General features: G+C 46.0%; 1 protein-coding gene across 1 annotated transcript in view; it reads right to left on the reverse strand.

The window, feature by feature from the left end:
- MKS1 (MKS transition zone complex subunit 1) overlaps positions 1 to 26,033 on the reverse strand; it is a 225,202-nt gene that overhangs the window by 122,093 nt on the left and 77,076 nt on the right. The window contains exon 7 of the mRNA XM_069226780.1: positions 25,058 to 25,162. Within this exon, the coding sequence (XP_069082881.1) occupies positions 25,058 to 25,162 (105 nt within the window). The remainder of the gene's footprint in view (positions 1 to 25,057; positions 25,163 to 26,033) is intronic.

Consider the following 26,033-nt stretch of genomic DNA (forward strand, 5'->3'; position numbering starts at 1 on the left):
ATGCGTTAACACTAACATGCATGACACACCATCACTAGCAGTTCTTCTTGAGTTATTAAAAAAAAGTATAAAATGTGCGTGCGGTTGCATCGCCTCTGGATTTGGGTATGAAGTTAATGAGAACCTTCTCTACAGTTTTCTCAACCATCCTAAGTAACACTAATGGAGAAGTGACATCTCTGGCTATAAGAAGGTTGGACCAAGTAAGGAAGAAAAGAAGAATATAGCAAGCAAAAAGGTGAAAAAGGACGAGAGACTGAGATCAGCGTAAAGAGGGAAGAGAATGGTTTGGACTTTTAAAAATCAATTAACATAGTAGTCGTACTTTCTAAGAAAAATGCTGTACCAGTTACCTATACTTCTGCGGAACAGGTCTTGGGAGCGCGCGCTTCTAGACAGTGCATCAGACTCTACAAGGTTTCCTGTGGAGAGTCCAACTGATGATTTCATACAGATTTAGACTCCATATAAACATTTAAATCCTCCTGATAAGGTTTATAACTTAGGTATATGGATTGAGGGAGCTATGCCACGTACAATTAAAGCAGTCTTCTGGTCGCATTATTCTGAAGATTGGATAAGTTACTTACCTGTAAATCCTAGTTCTCTTCCAGGGGTATCCTCATCAAAGTCATAAACATTGAATATTCCCGCCCTTGTGCGGGGACCCCGGAGCATATATAAAATATACACATATTATACATGTGTAACAAACAGTCATGCAGGCTATCATGTTAAAAACAGGATAAAATGCTTTATTTCTATGAAGTTTTTTTTTTTTATATTAAATACTACAATAGAGCATAAATATGTACCCAAGCTCCTAAAACTAGGCTTAGGGGAGTAAGCAGTAGCAAACTCTAGAGAAAAAATAGAAAAAACTGCATTGAAAAACAATGAAGCATTCTTAGCCAATAGGCTGCATGCAGGTTAACACAGGAGAACCATAAAAACTTTGGCACCGTGCCTTTAAGACCCTGAGCACCTCCAGTATCCCACCATGCCTCAGGGGTGAAGGAAAGGTGACAGTTGGTTCACAGTTAGGTCAGTTCTTTTTACGGTGACAATTTGTATAACTGATTCCAGACACAGTCTGTCCTGCACTTCTAGGAGACGTGCGTCCGGGGAGGAGGGTGGGTTGTTTATGACTTTGATGAGGATACCCCTGGAAGAGAACTAGGATTTACAGGTAAGTAACTTATCCTTCTCTTCCAGGGGATCCTCATCAATAGTCATAAACATTGAATAGATTAGCAAGCCCATCCCTCAACCCAGCGGACTGTCCGATAGAAGTGCAGGAATAGATATGTCTTACGCAAATAGATTTCTTAGAGAGGCCTGCCCCACTTGGGCATCCGCTCTTGCATCTGAGTCTAAACAATAATGTCTTGTAAACGTATGGACAGACTTCCATGTAGCAGCCTTACAAATCTCAGATATCGGAACATTGTTAAGGAGAGCAGCAGTAGCCGCTTTACCCCTTGTGGAATGCGCTCTAGGCCGCGCTAGTAATTGTTTATTAGCTAGCTGGTAAGTATTAACAATACAAGAAACTATCCATCTTGATATTGTTCGCTTAGATGCTGCCTCTCCTTTCCTTAAATGACCATAATTTACAAACAAGCGGTTAGAGTGTCTAATCGATTTTGTCTTGTCCAGATAAAATTTCAGCACTCTTTTCAAGTCTAATGAGTGCAATGCTTTCTCTGCCGGAGTCTCCGGATTGGGAAAGAACGTCGGTAAAGATATGGTCTGATTAATATGGAATTCTGACACCACCTTCGGAAGGAAAGATGGGTGAGTTCGAAGAACCACTCTATTGTCATGAAAAACCGTGTACGGTTCTTTTGAAGACAAGGCCTGGATTTCACTGACCCTCCTCGCTGAAGTAATGGCCACTAGAAAAGCCGTCTTGCACGTAAGGTGTTGTAAAGAGGCCTTATGTATAGGCTCGAAAGGAGGGCCCATAAGTTTTGCCAGGACTATGTTCAGTTCCCATGGAGGAGAAGGCCTCCGAATTGGCGGAAAAACTTTCTTCAAACCCTCTAAGAAATCCTTGACTGCAGGTTTTGTAAAGAAGGATTCCTGAGAAGGTGACTTGCGATAGGCTGTAATAGCAGACAAATGTACCTTAATAGATGATACCTGCAGACCGGACTTCGCTAGATGAAGCAAATAGGACAGTATGACATCCTCCTGCGCCCGTATGGGATTATGACCTTTCTGACAGCACCATATGTAGAATCTCTTCCACTTAAAAGCGTAAGAACGCCGCGTGGAAGGCCGTTTGGACTCTTTCAAGATGTTCATGCACTCCTGCGAGAGCCCTAGGTGCCCATACTGCAGGAATTCAGGAGCCATGCTGTTAAGCTCAGAGAGGGTAGGTTGGGATGCAGAATCCTGCCCTCCATTCTGCTCAGAAGATCCGGTCTGCACGGCAGCCTCCTGTGAGGTTTTTCCGACAGGTTGAAGAGATCCGTGTACCAGAACTGTCGGGCCATTGTGGCGCTGTAAGAATCATTCTGGTCCTGGATCTGTAAAGTTTGCTGATCACTGCCGGAATGAGGGGAATCGGCGGAAAAGCGTAAAGAAATATCCCTGACCAGTCGATCAACAGGGCATTCCCTCGAGATCCCGGACGGTAGAACCTGGATGCGAAGTCTGGGCATTTCTTGTTTACTTCGTCTGCGAAGAGATCCAGTTGAGGCCGACCCCATTGCGCGAAGATGTATTCTGCGACTTCGCCGTGTAGGACCCAATCGTGAACGTCCTCCAGGTGTCTGCTTAGAAAGTCTGCTTCCACGTTCTGCTGACCTGGCAGGTGAACTGCTGTAATTGACATTCCTCTGGCCAGGAGCCAATGCCATATCGCTTGGGACTCTCGCGATAGGGGTAGGGACCTCGTTCCCCCTTGTTTGTTCAAGTAATACATCGTGGTTGTATTGTCCGTCTGTATCAAGAGAGTTTTCCCCTGAATTAGCGGTATGAAAGACTTGAGAGCCAGATGGACCGCTCTGAGTTCTAGCAGATTGATGTGGTACTGCATTTCCTTGTCTGACCACAGACCCTGCGCTTGAAAAGGACCCAAATGAGCCCCCCATCCCTGAAGAGATGCATCCGTTACTAGGGTGTCGGATGGAAGCACCTGGTGAAACGGAGCACCCACTGACAGGTGAGGTCTGTGCATCCACCATCTCAATGACTGAAGTGCTACCGCCGGTAGAAGCACTGTGTCCTCCCAGCGACCTGTTCTTTGGCTCCAATTGGTCTCCAATGCCTCTTGGAGGGGTCTCATGTGGAGTCTGGCATTTGGGACAATAAAAATGCACGATGCCCTGGAGCCCAGCAGTGATGTCACCTGACGTGCCGTAGGTGCGCTGGCTCTCAACAGGTCCTGGCACTTCCTGTCTATTGAGGATAGTCGTTCCTCCGAAGGATACACTTTTTGGAGTTCTGTGTTTATGATAGCTCCTAGGTAGTGAAGATTCTGCGTTGGAATCAAAGTTGACTTCTGGTAATTGACCTGAAGACCTAGAGCTTCGCAAACTCCTAGTACAATGTCCCGATGGCTTCTCGCCTGCTCCGGAGAAGAAGCCTTTAGTAGCCAGTCGTCTAGGTATGGATTTATGTATATCCTTTGTCTTCGGAGATGTGCCGCCACCACTGCCATACATTTCGAGAAAACTCTTGGGGCAGATTTCAGGCCAAAGGGTAGAACTCTGAACTGGTAATGCTGTAACGCTACTCGGAAGCGCAGGAATTTTCGATGTTTGGGAGCTATCGGGATGTGAAAGTACGCATCCTGTAGGTCGATGGAGCACATCCAGTCTCCCTGATGCAGTTGAGGGAAAATCTGGTGAAGCGCTAGCATTCTGAACTTCTGCTTCCTTATGTATTTGTTCAGCAGCCGTAGGTCCAGAATTGGCCTGAAAACGCCCTCTTGACCCTTCTTTGCCACTAGAAAGTAACGGGAGTAGACCCCCTGTCCTCTGTGTGCAGGTGGAACCTTTTCTATGGCATTCTTTTTTAGGAGGGCGAGAGCCTCCTTGCGTAGCAAGCTGAGATGAGATGGATTGTCTTTGGTTGGTGGCAAGCGTGGTGGAGGCTGTTTGAAAAGAAGAGAATAGCCATGTTCGACAATATTGAGCACCCATTTGTCTCTTGTGATAGAGTGCCACTCGTGAAGATAAGCCATAATACTTCCCCCCACCAGAGTGGTGTACAGTGTCGAGGGAAGCGAGATTTCATTGCTTGGTGGGTGCTTTCGGAGTGGACTGTTGAGGTCTACTTGACCCTCGCTCCCTTGTGTTTCTCCTTTGAAAAAGAGGGCGTCCCTGTCGTTGCTGTGACCTTTGCGACCAATGAGGGGTTTGAACCCTCTGCTGGAAAGGGCGCCTGTCATACGGCCTGTACCTCCGCCTGAAATCTTTCTTTCTTTCGAGGCCCACCGCCTTCATGGTATCCACCTCGGTCTTCATGCGGGCCATCTCTTCGTCTGCATGGGAACCGAATAGAGAGTTCCCGGCAAATGGGAGATTCAGGATGCGTTGTTGTGCTTCCTGTTTCAAGCCAGTGAGCCTCAGCCAGGAAGATCTCCTCGCACAGATACCATGTGCGTATCCATGAGCAGCCAAATCCGCCCCATCTGCTGCCGCGCTGATAACCTGGTTGGATACCAGGCATCCTTCTTGTAGTATCTCCTGGAAATCTTGTCTGTCTTCTCTGGGCAATTTTTCTGTAAATCTACTGAGGGAGTCCCACAGAGAACGATCATACCTGCCCAGGAGCGCAGACGCACTGGAGACCTTCATTGCTGAAGCCGCTGTCCCGCATATCTTTCTCCCCAGAGAGTCTAGATGCCTGCTCTCTTTATCCGGTGGTACCGTAGATGAAGATGCCACCGAGTGGGTCTTTCGGGCGGCAGCTATGATAACCGAGTCCGGTGGCGGATCCTTTCTAAGGAATAAAGGGTCCTGTTCTGGAGCCTTGTATTTTTTGAGAATTCTAGCCAGGGCAGACTTAAGCGAGGCTGGGGCCAGAAAAGTGTCCATGGTTGGCTGCAACAAGCCAGGCACTAGAGGCAGCAACTTTTTTGACGCTGATCTCTGTTGTAGAGTCTCAAAGATGACCGATGAGGAGGTAGATGGTTCTGGAACCTCTATGTTTAGTTTCTGCGCTCCTCTTAGCAACACTTCGTTGAATGTGGTAATGTCATCCACCGGTGAGACTCTAGCAGTTGGTGAATCTGTTAGGGTGGGTGAGTAACGCCCGACAGATGAACCTGATGAAGACCAAGAGGGTGATCTTCTTCTTGACCGCGACCTGGATCTTCGTTGAGAGCGAGACCTGCTGCGAGACGCTGTAGCCGAGCGTCTAGGCCTCGCGGTCGGTTGGCGAGGTGCTGAACGAGCCCGTTCTGCCCTGGCTGTCGGTGATGGCGTTCTTGGCAGGGAGGCAGTAGGTGAATACATTCGCGAATATTGCGAATCTGGGGAGGCCGCTGGTCTGTTGAGGCTCTCCAGCCATCTCGGAGATAGGTTGATGGGCGAGACATGCCCAGAAGATGCCGCTCTTGACCGAGAAGAGTCGCTCGGTATGGAGACCACTGGAGATGGCGCCTTGTCTGGCGTGGGGCGATGTTCTGCTCCCTGTGGGACAGGTAAAACCTGTGTCGACGTCGATGGCTGTTTCGACGTCGAAGGACGCCCAGCCGGTTGCTCATGCCTCGACGTTGAGTGCCTTGACGTCGAACGGCGATCCTTGGACCTCGACCTGCCCGCCGTCGTGTGCCTCGACGTGGAGCGATGGGAGGTCGACGGCGGATGTCTCTCGTGCCATCGTGGCGATTTCGACGTCGTGTGTCCTGACGTCGGGGGGCGCACAGCCTTTGGCGGCGACCGGGCACGCCGGCGATGGCTCGACGTCGATCGGCGGGCTGCCGGCGACGGAGACCTGCCCCTGCTCTGATGTCCCTCCGACGCCGTTCCCTTCGACGTCGGGCGTGTCGCCGTCGACGGCGATCTATGCCGGTGAGACGGTGGTAGCGACGACGTCGACGGTGAACAAACAGGTACTTTCCTACCTGTCGACGTCGACCGGGCCATTCTCTCCTGAGAATGGCCTTCTGGCTGTCTGGGAAGTGAGGAGGACGATGTTCTTTTCCTCTCCTGAAGCCCATGTAGCCGGATCTTCTCTCTGTCTTTCAGAGTCCTCCTAGACATGTTCTTGCAGTACTTACAAGTGTCAGGGCAGTGACTCTGAGGCAGGCACACTATGCACAGAGAGTGGGGATCTGACTGGGCATTCTTCTTCCCACAAGCAGGGCATTTGACAAAAAGTGAAGGCATTTTTCTGTCAGAAAAAACCTGCCTAGCTCAGACAAAGGTGTTATTTGTCGAGTGAAAAGTGAAAAAACGCTTTTTTAAAGAATTTTTCTGAGAGCTCAATGCTCCAGGATCCTCTCAGAAGAAGCCGGAAAAAAGAACTGACCTAACTGTGAACCAACTGTCACCTTTCCTTCACCCCTGAGGCATGGTGGGATACTGGAGGTGCTCAGGGTCTTAAAGGCATGGTGCCAAAGTTTTTATGGTTCTCCTGTGTTAACCTGCATGCAGCCTATTGGCTAAGAATGCTTCATTGTTTTTCAATGCAGTTTTTTCTATTTTTTCTCTAGAGTTTGCTACTGCTTACTCCCCTAAGCCTAGTTTTAGGAGCTTGGGTACATATTTTGCTCTATTGTAGTATTTAATATAAAAAAATAAAATAAAATAAAAACTTCATAGAAATAAAGCATTTTAGCCTGTTTTTAACATGATAGCCTGCATGACTGTTTGTTACACATGTATAATATGTGTATATTTTATATATGCTCCGGGGTCCCCGCACAAGGGCGGGAATATTCAATGTTTATGACTATTGATGAGGATCCCCTGGAAGAGAAATAAGATAATACTAACAGAAGATGACTGGCTCCCAGTCCTCATTAGGGAAGGACCCATAGGAGAGGAGGTAATGTGAGTAGCTTTTCCCTCCATAATGCCTGGGAATATCTGGGAAATGTACCCAAGCGAATGATATGTTAAGCAACATCCAGCATTATACAGAAACCAAATGGGGTGGGATACAAACTCTACTGCATATACCATTCGCTTACAAAGTGAACTTCAAGCAGGCTCAGATCCCTTGAAGCTAGAAACAAAGTACGATATAAAGGCAATGCGAAATCAATTACAATACTAGGGCATTATAATGCCTTGTCTTTCACATATAGAGACTGTTATTTTTCCTGTTTTAAAGCCAGATGGATCCTATAGAATAGTTTTGGGTTATAAAAACCTAAACAAACAAATAAATCAAACAAACACACACACACACACACACACTTCAAAATGCACAGAGCACAGGTTTAAAGCCAAACCTATTACGCTAAAGACGAAATAGTTACAAACTCGGAATAACAAGATGAACCTTGTATTAAGTCGTAAGAAGCTATTCGGGTAACACATATGTAATCTAAAATGAGGGCCAGATGATTCCCATAGCATACAAGTCACATTTGTATTCAACAGCTGAAGCCAGTTTTGCTTCCATAAAGAAAATTCTTGCGGTTGCGCAGACAGCTATTTGGAAAGAGCGCTCATTAGTGAAGGCAAAACAAATAAATGTGGTTTCTCCCTTTAATGCTCTACAGGAGGCAACTAAGGCAAGCATTCCCAATGCTCGAGCTCTATACCTGAGATGGGTGCAAATGGCCTTTTTGTTAAGTACAGTGGATGTAAAGTGTCAGTATCATTTGTCCTTTTGAACACAAGCTTTTCTTTAGTATGATCAGAATGTCACGGTTCTACACTAGCTATGACTGGGACTAAACAAATGTACTCCACAGCCTACGCAACAGTGCAGATTGTAGTTAAAGATGGTGAGTTCCACCAACAGCACAACCACACCACAGGCCTGAACGACATGCATAAATTCATGCCTTGGTACTTGCTTCAAAGAAAGCTGACCCGTCAGTTTCCACACTAATAGTGTAAAATTCATCCTTCTGTGTTCAAGTTTACAACATAGATCTAAGACACTGGCACCTAACTGGATTCAAGATTCAAAAGGGAAACTGATTAAAATAGCTCCGGGAAAAGGTAGTTATCTTACAAGATAAGCTTTCATTGGTCCATGTGATGCACACTTTGGGCCGTCAGCGTGATGGGATTCAAGCCAAAATGGGCTCTGTGGCTGACAGTTAAATTAGCAGTCTTAACCCGATCTCAAAGGAAGATCAACACACCAGTGATATAGAGAATAGTGAGAGCGAAACTCGGTGTTTACCATACCTGGAATGGGAGATAGGATAATTTCTAATTAATTGTCTAGATGAGACTTAATCAAAGCGGCCCATGAGGGGTTGGCATCAACCGTACCAATGCTACAACAACAATGGGCATGTTAATATACACAGGTCAAGAGAATATGTTTGACAATGAGATGTTTGGCATAAGGCTTCTAATGTTAGAAGACCAAAGCAGACTCCCCTTACAGTCTCTAATATACCATTTAGGATTTTATATTTGGATCATGTTGGGCCAATAAATTCTGTTAGCAGATATAAATACATATTGGTGGCAACTGATTCATTTTCTTGATTTCTACGGGTGTGACCTTGGAGAAATGCAGGTGCACAAGCAGTCGTAAATGACTTGCAGTGTTTAATAGCTATGTAGCAGTTTATACGTTTAATCAGACAATAGTCCTGTGTTCCCCTTAAAGGATGAAAGGGATGCTATGCCTTCTCTGGCAGAATGGCCCTCATTACAAAACTAGTACGCCATCTGACCACCAGTGCGGCCAGAACGCCACCGGCCCTATTACAAGTTTCCCATTGCCAGCCCAACAGGAAGCAGGGCCTTAACATTGACGCCGGCTTGTAATCAAGCCGGTGGCAATGTGGCACTGCGGTGGGTGCAGCAGTACCCGCTGCACTTTCCACTGCCCGTAATTCGGGCAGTGAAAAGTGCAACGGGGCTGTCCATGGGTGCCCCTGCAAGTCGCTGGGGTCCCCTGCACTGCCACTTGGCGGAATGGGGAGTCGTAATCTTAACACCGCCAGACTCATAATGAGGGCCAATGTCTGTAAATCAGCAATCCATTTTGAGCAGAGAGTAACTGGTTAATCGAGCACGCTAATGGCATGCACTAACAAGCCCTGGCTGCTTGGGTATTTAGTTCAGGTCCTAGTTGGTATCATCACCTCTACAGAGTTCAGACAGTTTTAAATAACTTGCCTAGATGAGTACTGGAGGGCGCACGCCATACAAAGTACTCTTTGGAGTACACATGTACGTACCTGGGCTAGATACTCCTGGGAAGGTGGCAGAACAAAATTAATTTGACCTGGATCAGTGCTTAAATGTCTTACAGAATGTCTGACTAATAAGCTAATTTATTGAGAGGAGTTTAATCATAATTTGGCCATATAGGAGCAAATATTGGCAAGTTGTGTTACATCAAACACACAAGAGGAGATTAGAGGATGCTTGCAATAAGTCTAACCACTGACAATCACTCGGGTATCATTCCAACCCATGGTTCTTTTGCCCAACATCCTACCTCGGTATAGGCCTAGCCTTAGGCAAATCAGCCTTGACAGTGGTCGGAATGCTACCCCGAGTGATTTACAGTGGTTAGACAAATTGCATTCCTCCCACCACCTTTTGTGTATTCTGTCAACATCAGGGCAGTGCGCGCTCTACGGGAGACTGGACTGCAAAAACCCAGCACTTATGAGATAAAGTAAATCATGCATTATGCTGATATGCTGTTGTTTAACCTTTTGCATTGCAGAGTTTAATCCTGAAGACTTATATTCAAGTTGCTTATAAATACTGTTCATTTGCAATGTATCGCTGCAGGCTTTCAGAGTGTGTCAGGGTGTGGTCCCTTTCCAGGGCTTTCTAGAAGCTTTCTCTGCAGCATGACTGGGTGTGGTTTGTGAGCTGGGCCAGACTCTATATGAGGGAGCCAGCCCAGCTCCACGTGCTCAATATTCAGAGGTGCCCATGCAGAGCAGCAGCAACTTCCTGAGCTCCTGTTCCTGAGGCCTACTTTGATCTGCCAGGCATTTGCCCTTCATTACATTGGTGATCCTTGATCAGGGCGGTAAGACTGAGGTCGGGCTGGGCCCCCAATCCCGTTTTCGAAGGCATTCGAGTTCCTGGGCCTAATTTTCATGTTGAGAGATTTGACCTTGTGCGTGTGAATGTGCTCTTGGTTTTTCTGGCATTTACATGTTGATATTCGAATCGGCAAGACGCACGATTCATTCCTCGTGGTTAACTCTTGATATTCATTGTGCGCTACCATTTCTTGGCAGTTACATGGTGGCATTCGAATCGGCGAGACGTGCGATTCATTCCTCGTGTTTAACGTTTGATACTCATTGTGTGCAACCATTTCTTGGCATTTACATGGTGGCGTTCTAATCGGCAAGACGAGCGATTCATTCCTTGTGTTTAACGTTTGATACTCATTGTGCGCAACCATTTCTTGCCATTTACATGGTGGCGTTCGAATCGGCAAGACGCGCAATTCATTTTTCCTTGCATTTAACTCTGGATACACATTGCGCGCAAGAATTTCTTGGCATTTACAAGGTGACATTCGAATCGGCAAGACGCGCGATTCACTCCTGCAATTAAAACTTGATGTTTCAGATCGCTTGCAGTGTACGCAATCATTTCATGGCATTTGCATATTCTTGTTGAAATCAGAAATGTGCGCGATTCATGTTTCTATATTTAGAACTAAGTGTTAAAATTCTAAATGTTACATTATATGTGCATAATAAGTCCCTTAATACAACTCCTATTGTGATCCAGAAAACGTTCAGATTATTTTCTTGTCCTCATGCAAAAAGACCATGTTTGATTTTGAAAACATCATTCTAGAGGGTTCCTAGTCAATGTGTAACATTTCATTAATAGGTTCATTGAGAAGTTGTATTAATCATTCTTGCTTCCTTCCCAGGTAACCAGACGTCTGGTTACAGTATGACATTGCTTAGACTCATAGTCTAGTAAAGATTAATATGATATAATCTTGATATTGTGTGTTTTAACCTTTTGCTTCCTACAGGTCTCCTTCCCAGCTGTTCCCTACCTAATCCCCTTTTCCCCACTTGGACTCTCTTAGACTCTGTGACATTCTAATCAGAGTATTGGAGCTGTCTTGTGGTGGACATGTTGGGAACGTGCGCAGACCCCGAGGATCTGGTGACTCTGACAATTCTATATTTGGTGTTTCCCTTGTTCTGGACATCATGTCCACTATCTCTTTGTTTAGTTCCCACTAGTGGACCATCCCTCTTTGTCTGCCTCTGTGTTTTATGTGGCTGCATGGGGACTGCTAATAGCCACATGTTTTTCTTGGTTGTCCTTATCCATATTTCTAGAGCGGGTTTCGAGAGCAAGCAGGATTTGTTAATCTCTGTTGATACAGATAACTGTGGTGCTGTCCTTTTTGGATTTGAACAGCCATCCCTTCTTCTTGTGAATGAAAGGCTTTCATATGAAGGAGGATGATGTGTTCACAGGCTCCTGTTGTGTCCACCGTTTTGATTTTGACTTTACCCATTTGTGCATCATGCCTACCCTGTGTGTGATTCACCTGTGATGATTGCAGAACCAATCCTATTCTGACAAAGTGCTTGCCTTTTGCCATATTTTGCTGTCAACACCATTTCAGCCCCTTTTGCACTACTTACATAACAACCACTTGATTATGCCAATCACTAGTTGACAATGGCCACTGATTTGCAAGCGTGTCCTGTAAGGATATCTGATGTAGTCTTGCCAATGAAGTCAAGGATATACAAGATGTTATTATACTCAGCATTTTCATTATTTTACTCACTTTCAGAGGCTGTGACTTATGGTAAAGGCAATCTTGTTCAGTCAGTGCAAGAGTCTAGTTCTGACCCAAGGGTGTTCTTTCTTGAGAAGGAAGGGGTGAAGATTTTTCCCTGCTGAGTGTGAAGCCCAGTGTACAAGTTGTTGATGACCTTGTTTATTCTGTTCTGTCAGTGTTGTAATGAGTTCTCCTTAATCAGCCTGTTGTCCAGAAATGGATACACACAGTTCATGTGGTGTCTCAGATGAGCTGAGACGACTGCTAAGCATTTTGTACAGCCCTTGATACTGATTTTATCACAAAGCGTAAGAATGAATTGATATGTTTGTCCCCTTCACAAACCCCATCTTTTGAGCTCTACTGTCACTAGGTAAACTCTTTGCTCCAGTATTGGAATGGCATCTGATAGAGTTGTCATCTTGAAATTTATTTTCATGAAATATCTGTGAAAGACCTTGGATCTGGACTGGATTTTAAAATTAAGCCTTGCTTTGGAATCAGATAGTAAAGAAAGTAAATTCCTTTACTGTGTTCCTCTTTGGGTACTGCAGCACATTTTGCCAATATGTCCTGCATCTTCTTTAGGAAAAGGTCCGTGTGGCATTTTTTGTACCACTGTTTCTTTGGTAGCATGGCCTGGGGTTTCTTTTACAATTCTATATAAATACAAGGTATTGTTATCTTTAGAACCCACTTGTCTGATGTTTGTCCTGGTTGAAAGTGTGATCACCCCTGACTTTTTCTATTTAGTCATAACCATTCTAAAAGGAGGGTTGCTTTGCAAGTCTTCCAGCTGCTCTGGCAGTGTTACTAGCTTTTTTATTTTTTTTCCTTAGTTCCAAAACCTGTTCGCCTCTGGATGGTTTATCGATAATGTTAGACTACTTCAGGCTTGAAGACAGATATTATCAATGAGGAGCGTCTTCTGAGTATTGTGCCTGGGCAAGCTGCATTCTTAATCAGGTATTTGACATTCCCTTCCCTCCTTGTATAACTGCTTGTGCGCTGTTCTTGAATTCTTCTGAAAGGTGTTTCATTATCTTCCCATTGCTGATTTCCATAAAGATGAAGGAGGGGGTTAGAGTTTACAATTTTCCATTGTCTGTTGGCTGACCTCTCCATTTCAATCAGCATCTAGTCGCTTGCTGTCTTCATCTGAAAGAGGGCCTGAACATGCTGTTACATTCACCTTTTTCCTGGCAGTAGAGACAATGACTGAATCAGCTGGCATGTTACCTCTAATGTAGGTTGGGTCTTGTGGAAATTGTTTATATAATCTGTCCACCCTAGGGGTCACTGCTTTTGATGATGGTGGCTCCTTGAAGCCTCCCTCCTGTGCAAGGTAGCCTACAAAGGTTTAGTTATTCCTCTGCATTGGGGATATTTCCTCAAGCAGAAAACAAGTTTCTTCCTGTTCTCCTTCCAACAACACCCCATATGTATTAGCAATCAGGAAAAAAGATGGCTTTCATGGATATCCTTTGGAGGAGAATCTGTATCTATGTCCTGCCAGATCTTTTCCAGGGTCAGAGTTCTCTTGAATAGGCATGCGAGAGTCTTCTTCAAACTGTGTCTGTTCCTCTTTCTGTTATAAGGCGATGCATGCTGTGTTCTCCTCCCTCCTCTGAGTCGTTTATTCGTTGTTTTAGGTGGTGCTTTATTTTTATTCTCAAAAGTATGTCATCAGATTCTGTCTTTTTAGTATTAGGGCTGCAACCTCAGCCTCAAGGCATTGTTTTCTCTTTGTGACACTAACAGATTTTTCTTTTTCTTCAACATCATGTGTAGACCTTGTCTTTTACTTAGGAAGTGCAGGAGTGTCCTTATCTCTCCTCTGATCATGATGGCCCTTTTGGGTCAAGACAGAGTCTGAAGGTTTTCTGCATCGTTGCCTTTTTCTATCCACTCAGAGGGCACAATTTTTTTCTTATTTGCTTCCCTCAATTGCCATGTGTTTTTCCTTTGGAGTTGAGTGAACTTTCTTCCCCACTGACTTGGATGATCCTACCCGCTCTCAGAGGCTTTTCCTCCGAGGTGAGTTGAGATAAATGTTTTAGCACCAACTCAGAGTATTGAACATCTACCAATGCTGAAACCGTGACTCACTGTTCCACCTGAGTCTCTTCAGGTTCTTCCAGCACATTTGAGTGTTCTCCCTAAAATAGCTACAGGTCCCTAAGAGAAACATCTTCAGTCGATGCTAAAGCATTATGTTCCAACCTTTAATTGTCCCTTGTTTTTAAGATCTTTGGTTGGAAAGCTGCACCTGCTAGGCTCCCTTTGGAACTATGGTCTTTGGGCAGAAGGCACAAATTACACACTTTATGCAAGTTGTTCCTAGCCACCTTATGATGGCACTTGGGGAAAAATCAAAAGACTGTTTTTTCCATCACACCCTTCTTCAATGTCATGAAAATACCCAGAGACAGCCTCCTAATAACTATTCTCTGTCCCCCTCAAGTTGAATTTTCCTGAGAATAACCTATTTCCTTTGGCTTTTGATAAAACGCAAAGTTCACTCCTAGTGGTGGTAGTTCTTTTGAGCTCAAACTCTGGTCATAAGTGGCATCATAGTCAATTCATGACAAATACTTTGAGTTCTCAGGCTCCAGGATTTCTCCTCAATGACATTTCAAAGGTCTTCTATGGCTTGGAGAATATCTTATGATTTCAATCCCAATGGCAGAAAAAAAGATTTAAAGATGGTAATTATGCACTAGGACAGTGTAGGCTTAGGTTCAATGTCATATTGAAATTATATGGGTTAACACACAAGGAACAAGTTTTAGTGTTACACACAGTTTCCTGTCCCAACTGTTATATTGCGGATGTAGGAAGTTGGCAATCTATGTAGTGTACATAGATTATAAGGGGACACTATGCAGATAGACCAAGGCGACCCTTATTAGTTGAAGGGACTAAAATAATAATCTCAAAAGCTCTCTTTTATGGTAGTGTGGGCGAGCAGTTAGGCTTATCAGAGGATAGTGTTAAGCATTTATTGCACACACAGAGCCAGGAATCAAATCAAATCAAATCATTAACATTTATAAAGCGCGCTACTCACCCGTGCGGGTCTCAAGGCGCTAGGGGGGGAAGGGGGGGTTATCGCTGCTCGAACAGCCAAGTCTTTAGGAGTCTCCGGAAAGCGGAGTGGTCCTGGGTGGTCCTGAGGCTGGTGGGGAGGGAGTTCCAGGTCTTGGCCGCCAGGAAGGAGAAAGATCTCCCACCCGCCGTGGAGCGGCGGGTGCGAGGGACGGCAGCAAGTGCGAGGCCAGCGGAGCGGAGGGGGCGGTGAGGACGTAGAAGCTGAGGCGTCTGTTGAGGTATTCCGGTCCCTTGTTGTGGAGGGCTTTGTGTGCGTGGGTGAGAAGACGGAAGGTGATCCTTTTGCTGACTGGGAGCCAATGCAGGTGTCTCAGGTGTGCGGAGATGTGGCTGTTGCGGGGTACGTCGAGGATGAGGCGGGCCGAGGCGTTTTGGATGCGTTGCAGGCGGTTTTGGAGTTTGGCTGTGGTCCCGGCGTAGAGGGTGTTGCCGTAGTCCAGGCGGCTCGTGACGAGGGCGTGGGTCACGGTTTTTCTGGTGTCGGCGGGGATCCAGCGGAAGATCTTACGGAGCATGCGGAGAGTGAGGAAGCAGGCGGAGGACACAGCGTTGACTTGCTTGGTCATGGTGAGAAGAGGGTCCAAGATGAAGCCGAGGTTGCGGGCGTGGTCTGCGGGGGTCGGTGCGGTGCCGAGGGCCGTGGGCCACCAGGAGTCGTCCCAGGCGGACGGGGTGTTGCCGAGGATGAGGACTTCCGTTTTTTCAGAGTTCAGCTTTAGGCGGCTGAGCCTCATCCAATCTGTGACGTCCTTCATACCCTCTTGTAGGTTGGTCTTGGCGCTGGCGGGGTCCTTGGTGAGGGAGAGTACAAGTTGGGTGTCGTCGGCGTAGGAGGTGATGATGATGTCGTGCTTGCGTACGATGTCGGCGAGGGGGCTCATGTAGACATTGAAGAGTGTCGGGCTGAGCGATGAGCCTTGAGGTACGCCGCAGATGATCTTGGTGAGTTCTGAGCGAAACGGAGGGAGGTAAACTCTTTGGGAGCGGTTAGCGAGGAAGGAGGCGATCCAGTCCAGGGCCTGGCCTTGGATCCCGGTGGAGCGTAGGCGGGTGATTAGGGTGCGGTGACAGACGGTGTCAAAGGCAGCCGAGAGGTCGAGGAGAATGAGGGCGACTGTTTCACCGTTGTCCATCAGGGTTCTGATGTCGTCTGTGACTGAGATGAGGGCGGTTTCCGTGCTGTGGTTGGTTCGGAATCCGGTTTGTGAAGGGTCGAGCAGGTTGTTGTCTTCCAGGAAGGTGGTCAGCTGTTTGTTGACGGTCTTTTCTATTACCTTGGCTGGGAAAGGTAGAAGAGAGATGGGGCGGAAGTTTTTCAGGTCGCTTGGGTCAGCCGTAGGTTTCTTTAGTAGGGCGTTGACTTCAGCGTGCTTCCAGCATTCGGGGAAGGTAGCAGAAGAAAAAGAAGAGTTGATGACGGTCTGGAGGTGCGGGGCGATGATGTCGTCGGCTTTGTTAAAGATGAAGTGCGGGCAGGGGTCCGAAGGGGCGCCGGAGTGGATAGAGTTCATGATGGATTTGGTTTCTTCCGTGTTGATGTGGGTCCAGTTGTTGAGGGTGATGTCCGGGGAAGTGAAACATACACTCAATAAAGAAATCCAACTCCAATTTATAAAAATAACACAGATTTTTTTATGAGTTTAGACACCAAGCTCATCATAATTGGGTAGGTACTTTTCGAGTTATCGATTTTTAATTCACAGTAATATACACTTATACTGTGAGCTTCAAGCAGTAATGTTATCCTAAGGAGGAATAAACATATATTGCATGGACCAAAGTTCAGGAGTTAAGATGAGCAAGGGGTAAGGTCTGATGCAGCACCAAGAATTCACTTCAGGAGGCACTGGGGCATCCGGGTGCAGAGGTGCGTTACAGTGTCGGGTGTTACATTCACTTTAATGAGAAACAGTCCTGGGGAAAGGAGGCTGTAACTGGGTGACCAGCCCAGCTGAGACCAAAAGGGGGCTCAGATCTTGAGGGTCTTGAGCATGAAGGGACACCGTCGGTCCACTCGAACTCGGGCTGTGGGGCTTGTGTGCTGTGGTGCTTTGAGGCGTTGGGTCACGTTGCTGAAGGCTCTCATGGTTCTCAGTCCCTGCAGAAAGAGGATGCAGTCTGCGACCATGGGACCAGTTTGGCCAAACCCAAGGGTGGGTTCAGCTTCAGACGGTCTCAGGACTCCATGGGCACTGTCGCCTCCCTCGGGCTCCGGCTGTGGGGCTTGGGTGCAGTACTGCTTGGAGGCGTCAGGTCTCGGTGGTCAGAGACTTACTCTGGGTCTTGGTGACGAAGTGAAGAGGGGAAAAAGGGCAGTGGGCCACTCTCCTGACTAGCCTTGTGGATTTTGATGTCTCTCAACAGTAGGTCTGCTTTGGTGCTGCTGGAGTCCGGACTGGACCACCAACAAGCCTTGATTGTTGCAAGGGGTACCCCAGGTGTAGGTGCAGGGAAGACTCCGGGAGGGAACAGCGTCTTGGGACTTCGTGAAGTGGTGGGGCTGAGCTCCAAGCAATCTTCTCCTAGCTCGTTGTTCCCTCAGTGGGCCCGATGGCCAACGCGACAGAGTACCGGATTTTGCAAACAGTGCCTGCAGATGCAGGGAAGCAGCTCCTCTGATCCAAGGGAGATCTTTCCCGGTTGTTGTGCAGCTGGGCAGTCCTCCAAGGGGTTAGAGGAGGGTGTCCAGTTTTTAGCAAAGTCGGCCCAGCATTGGTCGAAGTGCATGCAGCCTGGAGGGGTTTTGTGTCAAACTTTGGTGCAGGTCTTCAGTGCTCGCTGTCTTCGGTCTGTCTTCTTCCCTCTTTGGTTCCCAGTAGTCAAGTCTTGACTTGATATGCTTTCCTGGCGTCAAGGGGCCTGCCAAATACTCAATTTAGGGGCGTAAAAGGGAGTGAAGGTTAGTAGTCAATGGGTCACTTCCCCATGGGATCCCTACACCCTCTAGATGAGCACTTCCTTTGGAGGGTGGGCATCACCCTGTCCCAGAGTTTATAATTCCACCACACACAAGATAGTGGAATTTTCCTTATTGTGTTTACTTCAGGCTGCCCAACCTGAAAGTGTGACACACCTCCTGACTAGTTAATGTTCCTGCCAGTCCTGGTGCCCAATGGGCCAGAGGGCGGGGGGGGTGCCTCTCCCAGGTCTGAGGGAAGCTGGAGTCACAAAGGTGGAAAGGTATTTGAAGTCCCTGGCCTTGGTATGCAGATTCACTAGCCATCCTGCTGGCACAGATGACAACACCTCCTGCCAGAGCAGGCATTGTTTCTGACCTCTGAGATCAGGAGCTCTCACCTCCCGGGGGTCATAAATTTGTCTGTGGTGGCAGGCTACTCGATACCAGTCCAGTCACCCAGCACACTAAAGAAACAGTAGGTTTCAGGGGGCACCTCTAAGGTGCCCTCTGGGTGTATGCCATAATAAATCCAATACTGGCATCTGTACTGATTTATTAAGACATGGTGTTTGATACAAAACACCATAGGTTTCAGTGAAGCCATTATGTAGCTGGGTAACTCATGGTGACCAGTGCCCTGCATTTACCTTAAAATGGTTTCCCTGTTCACTTGCAAAATCGAACAATAGAACTAGACATCACAGGGGCATATCTGCTCGTGCAGGCATGCCCGCATATGTATGAAAATGCACCCTGCCTTAGGGCTATTTAGGCCTACTTAGGGGTGACTTACATATAATACATACAGTGCCTTAGGCATGGCACACAAGTGTGCTATGCTGGGTTCTCACTCAGGGCTTGCACCCTGACATGCAGTCTGCAATGGCAGGCTGTGTGCAATTTGTGCGTGGGTCTCTTAAAATATGCTGCAGCCCCTAGGGACCCTTCTTTAGTACCCATGCCCTAGGTACCGGAGGTACCGTTTACTAGGGCCTTGCAGGGATGCTAAAGTCCTGTGCTAATTGTAAAACAATCAGACATACTTTGTTTTAAAGGAAAGAGCACTTGCACTGAGGTCTGATTAGCAGGCCTCAATGCACTGTCAGAGTCGAAACCAGCTTCTAGTAGTTGTAAAGGGGACACACATGGGGGACATCTGCAAAGAAGTCCCGTTTCCTATAGTAGAATAATGGACATCCTGTGAATGTAGAGCAAATTTGTGCTGCAAAAATATCTTTGCTTGTGTCTGATCAAAAAACTAAAGTGATCGAGCTTTCAATAAAATGTTCCCAGGAAACTAGTGGGTACTTGTTGCTCTTAGTTTCTGATTTAGTATCCATTTCAATGGTGTGTAAGTTCAGCCACCTCACTGTGAGGAGGATTCAGCAATACTTTTAAAGAGAGAAAGAATCAGAGTGAATTCAAAGCACAGTGACATTATTTTTTATAACAGAAGGGGGAATTTAACCACATCTTTGAGGAACAGAAAGATATATTAGATGTAAAGGATTTTGTGGCACATCTAAAACTGACTCTACCCCCACATAATGTAGGTGCTGACAGTTAAAGAGATTACAACCATTTTCTGGATTTGGAGCACTTACCAAAAAGATGATGCTGATACCATCACGTATCAGAAGTGCATTATGAAAAGAATATTAACTTAGTTCATTAAATATACAAATGATATTTTTGTCTTCAAGAACCAAGCAAAAGCATCAATGACAAGTTAGGAGTTCTGTGTGAAAACTGTGATTAAGACGTTTAGCACGACAGAGTCTTACATGACAAAGTTTGAATGAGAATCAATGAAAAATGTTTAAAGGAAGGTCGTGTGCACAAAGAGACATTTATAGGGCACTGTGACCGCAACATTGAATAGTCAAAAAGCTGTGTGGATGAAATCTGTGGAAAGGAAGAAAGTGAAGTGTGTACTGAAGAAGACAGGGAAACAGAGAAAAGAGCTGAGACAATCTGAGGATACATCATGTTAACGTAGTAGTGAGCAATTCTTCCCTCCATCCCCAAGGGACCAAAGATCTTCACTATACTTCAACACTATAGTAGCTAGTGACTCAACTCAAAACACACACACTCACCACCCGCCCCTACCCCCGTACATCATAACACAGCACTGTATAAGCTACACCTTTACAAGCATATAAAGTGTCATGCCAATAACATGCTTGGGAGAAAGAGATCATGTTTAAGGATAGACACTGTAACAAGAAGATGTATTCTAGAATGGAAAGGTTACTTTTTCTAGGCATGTGTAAGGAAGCGGACGCTGGAATCAAATTGACACTTCACAAGAACTAAGTGAAAACAATTAAATCACTTCAGATGAGCTTTTAGGAACCAACTAGGAAATTGTAAAAATGTCAAATGACATACATCCTGCTAAAAGTAGTTGCAGTGCTCACGTGACATGTTGGGGAAGGTTCCACTACTACAGGTGGAAGTATAGCGAAATGTTCCAAGATATATGTAGGAAGGAGATCAATATTCCTGTTAGAATAGCTAGCACCAAGTTCTAAAATGCATGGAAATAGGAACTTGTATCTGCCTCCACATCAGAAATTTAAATGGAAATATATGAATGAATGAATAGCTGATATAGCCCACTTAAAATGCGGGAGACTGCAGTGATTTCGACATTCGACTTGAGTTGGGGTACAACATCACTTCGCTTCAGACAAAAAAAATAATCATAAATACACAAAACAGTGTTCGTAACTGCTGGTGGTTCCCGTTTACATGTATACAATCTGAGGTAGCCTGTGAGTTACCACTGTACCAGAAAATGTTTAATGTATCAGGTCAGTTGCTTCACAGGGCAAAATACTTAAGCACAAAAGCATCAAGCAGAAAAGGAATGCAGAGAGTTAGAGAACACACAGGAGCATGGCTATTGCTGGGACAATTAAGTCAACTGGGACTCCCCCAACCATAACAGTCTTCATTTTCTCCCTTACCTTCCACTCCTACCTCTCTTTTTACACTCTTTCTCTCCTTGCTCCTCCCTAATCATCCAACCTTCCTATCCATTCTACAACACACCCCCTTCCACTGTTTTCCTCACTCATTCTACCATTTTCTCTTTCCGATTGTTCTCTCCCTCTCACCTTCTCCCACCCTTTCCTGTCCTTTTTCACTTCTTTTCTTTATTTCTCACCATCCACTCCTTCCTATGTCTGCATGCCTCCTGCATCTTCCTCAACTTCTATATCGTTCATCATTCTCTATGCTCTAAACTTCTCCAGGTCTCTTATTGTCCCTCTATTCTCCTCCTCATTCTACATCTCTTTCATTCCATTCTCAGTTTTTTTTAGGGCCTTTGAGTCACCGCTGTAAAGCACATCTATTCCTGTCAGTACCAATGCCCTATATAATTTTGCTAAATTGCTAAATTAATAACGTAACTGTGAGAAAGCCACTGAAGATGCCAGGAGCTACCAAAAAGACAAAGCAAATTACTTTATAAACATTTCAGAAAAAAAAAATCTGTCACTAAAGCAATTGTTAAAAGCACAATGTGTGGTCTCTTTTGGAAGTAACATGATGTAAAAGCTTCTTTGGCACAAAGAAATTAGGCAGCTATAACATTAATCGATAACCTGCATTTTAAGGTCACAGGTAACGCTCACCTAATCCCAGGTCAGCACTGAAATACTAGCATGGACACAGGATGTAGAAGTGCCTCTTTCCCCCCATCTACTGGGGCAACCGCAAAGCTCCAACCTGCTCTCCAGGGTGGTGCCACATACAGAGACCCCTCAATGCACTCATGCCTCTATTCAGCCTGAGTACGGGCCAGACTCACCAGGTGCTTACAGCTGCCCGGTGAAGGGATGTTCCAGAGTATGAGTTGGAGTGCTTACACACAAGAACAGGGTATGCCCTTATGAGATGGTACTGCTAATCTGCTGCAGTTGTAATCAGCATGATCAGCCCAGTGACCCAAATTTATTGATCAATCAATAGGAGAAGGAAGTAACTTTGTGTTTCTGTGATAGAAGTGAGCTTAAGATTCATTTTTTTTTTATAAGTACCTTTTCATTGCCTTGTTGCTATCGATGACATTTTTGGAGGGTTTCAGAATTCCAACACTATTTCAGGGAAGATGTGGTTGCTCATATTTCACCTCGATTCTTGATTAAATCTCTTCTAAAGACTATTCTGCTTTCAGCATGCAGCTACAAGCCACATTAAATCATAATCCTTTACTCTGAATGTGAGATCAGCTGCTTGTTATTAAGATGTTGTCCCATGGATAAGTTTTTACCTGAACCTTGAGTTCACCTCAATATTACTTATTTATCCCTAATCCGAGATAAACGCATATCCTCCCTGTAGGAAGTTGGCTCTGTATGTACTATTTCAAAGTAAGAAATAGTGTGCACAGAGTCCAAGAGTTCCCCTTAGAGGTAAGATAGTGGCAAAAAGAGATAATTCTAATGCTCTATTTTGTGGTAGTGTGGTTGAGCAGTAGGCTTATCAGAGGGTAGTGTTAAGCATTTGTTGTACACACACAGGCAATAAATGAGGAACACACACTCAAAGACAATTCCAGGCCAATAGGTTTTTATATAGAAAAATATATTTTCTTAGTTTATTTTAAGAACCACAGGTTCAAGATTTACAAACAATACTTTAAATGAAAGGTATTTCACTCAGGTATCTTAGGAACTTTGAATCATCACAATAACATGTGCAGTTTTGGCAAAAATGGCAATAAGCTATTTTACAAATGGATACTTCGTGCAAAAATCAACAGTTCCTGGGGGAGGTAAGTATTTGTTAGGTTCACAGATAAGTAAAGCACTTACAGGGTTCAAAGTTGGGTCCAAGGTAGCCCACCTTAGGGGGTTCAAGGCAACCCCAAAGTTACCACACCAGCAGCTCAGGGCCGGTCAGGTGCAGAGGTCAAAGTGGTGCCCAAAACACATAGGCTTCAATGGAAATAGGGGTGCCCCGGTTCCAGTCTGCCAGCAGGTAAGTCCCCGCAACTTCGGAGGGCAGACCAGGGGGGTTATGTAGGGCACCTGGGGGGACACAAGCAGGCACAGAAAGTACACCCTCAGCGGCACAGGGGCGGCCGGGTGCAGTGTGCAACAGGCGTCGGGTTTGCAATAGGTTTCAATGGGAGACCTAGGGGTCTCTTCAGCGATGCAGGCAGGCAAGGGGGGGGGGCTCCTCGGGGTAGCCACCACCTGGGCTAGGAAGAGGGCCTCCTGGGAGTCGCTCCTGCACTGGAGTTCGGTTCCTTCAGGTCCTGGGGGCTGCGGGTGCAGTGTCTTTACCAGGTGTCGGGTTCCTGGAAGCAGGCAGTCGCGGTCAGGGGGAGCCTCTGGATTCCCTCCGCAGGTGTCGCTGTGGGGCTCAGGGGGTCAACTCTGGCTACTCACGGGCTCGCAGTCGCAAGGGAGTCCTCCCTGTAGAGTTAGTTTTCCGCAGGTCGAGCCGGGGGCGTCGGGTGCAGAGTGGAAAGTCTCACGCTTCCGGCGGGAAACGTGTGGTCTTTAAAAGTTGCTTCTTTGTTGCAAAGTTGCAGTTTCTTTGGAACAGGGCCGCTGTCCTCGGGAGTTCTTGGTCCTTTTAGATGCAGGGTAGTCCTCTGAGGCTTCAGAGGTCGCTGGACCCTGGGGTATGAGTCGCTGTTGAAGTTGAAGTGGGGAGACAGGCCGGTGGTAGGGCTGGGGCCAAAGCAGTTGGTGTCTCCGTCTTCTCTGCAGGGCTTCAGGTCAGTAGTCCTTCTTCGTCTTCAGGTTGCAGGAATCTAGTTTCCTAGGTTCTGGGGAGTCCCTAAATACTGAATTTAGGGGGGTGTTTAGGTCTGGGAGGGCAGTAGCCAATGGCTACTGTCCTTGAGGGTGGCTACACCCTCTTTGTGCCTCCTCCCTGAGGGGAGGGGGGCACATCCCTATTCCTATTGGGGGAATCCTCCAAAATCAAGATGGAGGATTTCTAAAGGCAGGGGTCACCTCAGCTCAGGACACCTTAGGGGCTGTCCTGACTGCTGGGTGACTCCTCCTTGTTTTTCTCATTATCTCCCCTGGACTTGCCGCCAAAAGTGGGGGCTGTGTCCAGGGGGCGGGCATCTCCAACTAGCTGGAGTGCCCTGGGGCATTGTAACACGAAGCCTGAGCCTTTGAGGCTCACTGCTAGGTGTTACAGTTCCTGCAGAGGGGAGGTGTGAAGCAACTCCACCCAGAGCAGGCTTTTGTTTCTGTCCTCAGAGAGCACAAAGGCCCTCACCACATGGGGTCAGAAACTCGTCTCTCAGCAGCAGGCTGGCACAGACCAGTCAGTCCTGCACTGAACAATTGTGTAAAATACAGGGGGCATCTCTAAGATGCCCTCTGTGTGTATTTTTTGATAAATCCAACACTGGCATCAGTGTGGGTTTATTATTCTGAGAAGTTTGATACCAAACTTCCCAGTATTCAGTGTAGCCATTATGGAGCTGTGGAGTTCGTTTTTGACAAACTCCCAGACCATATACTTAATATGGCCACACTGTACTTACAATGTCTGAGAATAGACTTAGACACTGTAGGGGCATATTGCTCATGCAGCTATGCCCTCACTTGTGGTATAGTGCACCCTGCCTTAGGGCTGTAAGGCCTGCTAGAGGGGTGGCTTACCTATGCCACAGGCAGTATTTTGTGTGCATGGCATCCTGAGGGGGATGCCATGTCGACTTTGCCTTTTTCTCCCTACCAACACACACAATCTGCAATGGTAGTGTGCATGTGTTAGGTGAGGGGTCCCTTAGGGTGGCACAACATATGCTGCAGCCCTTAGGGACCTTCACTGGTCAGAGGGCCCTTGGTACCACTGGTACCTTTTACAAAGGACTTATCTGTGTGCCAGGGGTGTGCCAACTGTGGAAACAATGGTACATTTTAGGTGAAAGAACACTGGTGCTTGGGCCGGTTAGCAGGGTCCCAGCATACTTCTCAGTCAAGTCAGCTTCAGTATCAGGCAAAAAGTGGGGGGGAACTGCAACAGGGAGCCATTTCCTTACACTCCCTTCATCTGGAGGTAGAGGTGTCATCATTGTTAATTGAGTTCCCAATGTAAGAGCTAGCCTGAAAATTAAGACTTGCATTCTTTGAAAAAATCTGTGGAAATGAGCACACCTACCTGTAGGGTCCATTAGTGCCTGTCATATCTGGTTTCATGGTGATGACCCCATTGCTATCAATCTTGATTGTGCAAAGAACCTGTTCATTTTCCCTGTGGCCGACCCTGAGAAGGGAACCAAGGAAGGAAGGAAGACATCAGAGGTATCAGTGATGGAACCAATGAAAGTATGACAACTTTAACAAACCTTCTGGTGAAAAAAGAACATAGTGATTGCATAAACTGGAATTACAGGCAACGCCATAAATGAAAAACATTAATGAATGAAGAACAACTTTACAACATCCTGAAGGGAAAATCAAATAAGCAGGATCTTCCCATGCGCTAAAGTTCAGAAAAGAAATGGTTATTAGATTCTCATCTCTAAACTAAAACAAATAAAAATAAAGGCTTCTTAAGGAAAGAGCAAGGAAAGAGTAAAGACACTGTTAGTGTGATCAGAAAAGAAGGAAACCTTTAATGAGACCAAGGCCAGACACTGCAGGATACAAACAACTGTAAACACATTACAGGAGCAACAGAGAAAGTTAAAGAAGGAAGGAAGACATCTGACAACTTGTGTTGGAGACCAATTAATGCAAAAAGAAGTTAATTTGGAGATACAAATGAAGGAAATGAGTGAGATGTGATGATAGTCTAAAGAACATATGAAGATTATGCACAGAAGATTAAAAGGCGAGCGGTCAAAAAGGCTGAGAAAAAACCTTTGCGGTGATTTTGTGAACAAACCATTGTACTAATAGGCAGTTCACAAAATTCCAGATTCGTAGTCCAACCTACCTCATCAATATTAATTAGGTAGGTAGCAAATTGAGACTTAATCTGGAAGCCATCACAGGGATAGTGGCCTGCTTGAGTCAGCAGAACATCATGTCTTTCAATAAACAAAATATATATTTTTTATGAAATGCAGCTTGCTTTCCTTAAAGACAATAGGGCTGCATTTAAAAAGAAAGGTTTACCTTTAAAAAAAAAA

The sequence above is a fragment of the Pleurodeles waltl genome, chromosome 3_2, assembly GCF_031143425.1.
Source record: "Pleurodeles waltl isolate 20211129_DDA chromosome 3_2, aPleWal1.hap1.20221129, whole genome shotgun sequence".
In the NCBI taxonomy this organism is placed as follows: Eukaryota; Metazoa; Chordata; class Amphibia; order Caudata; family Salamandridae; genus Pleurodeles; species Pleurodeles waltl.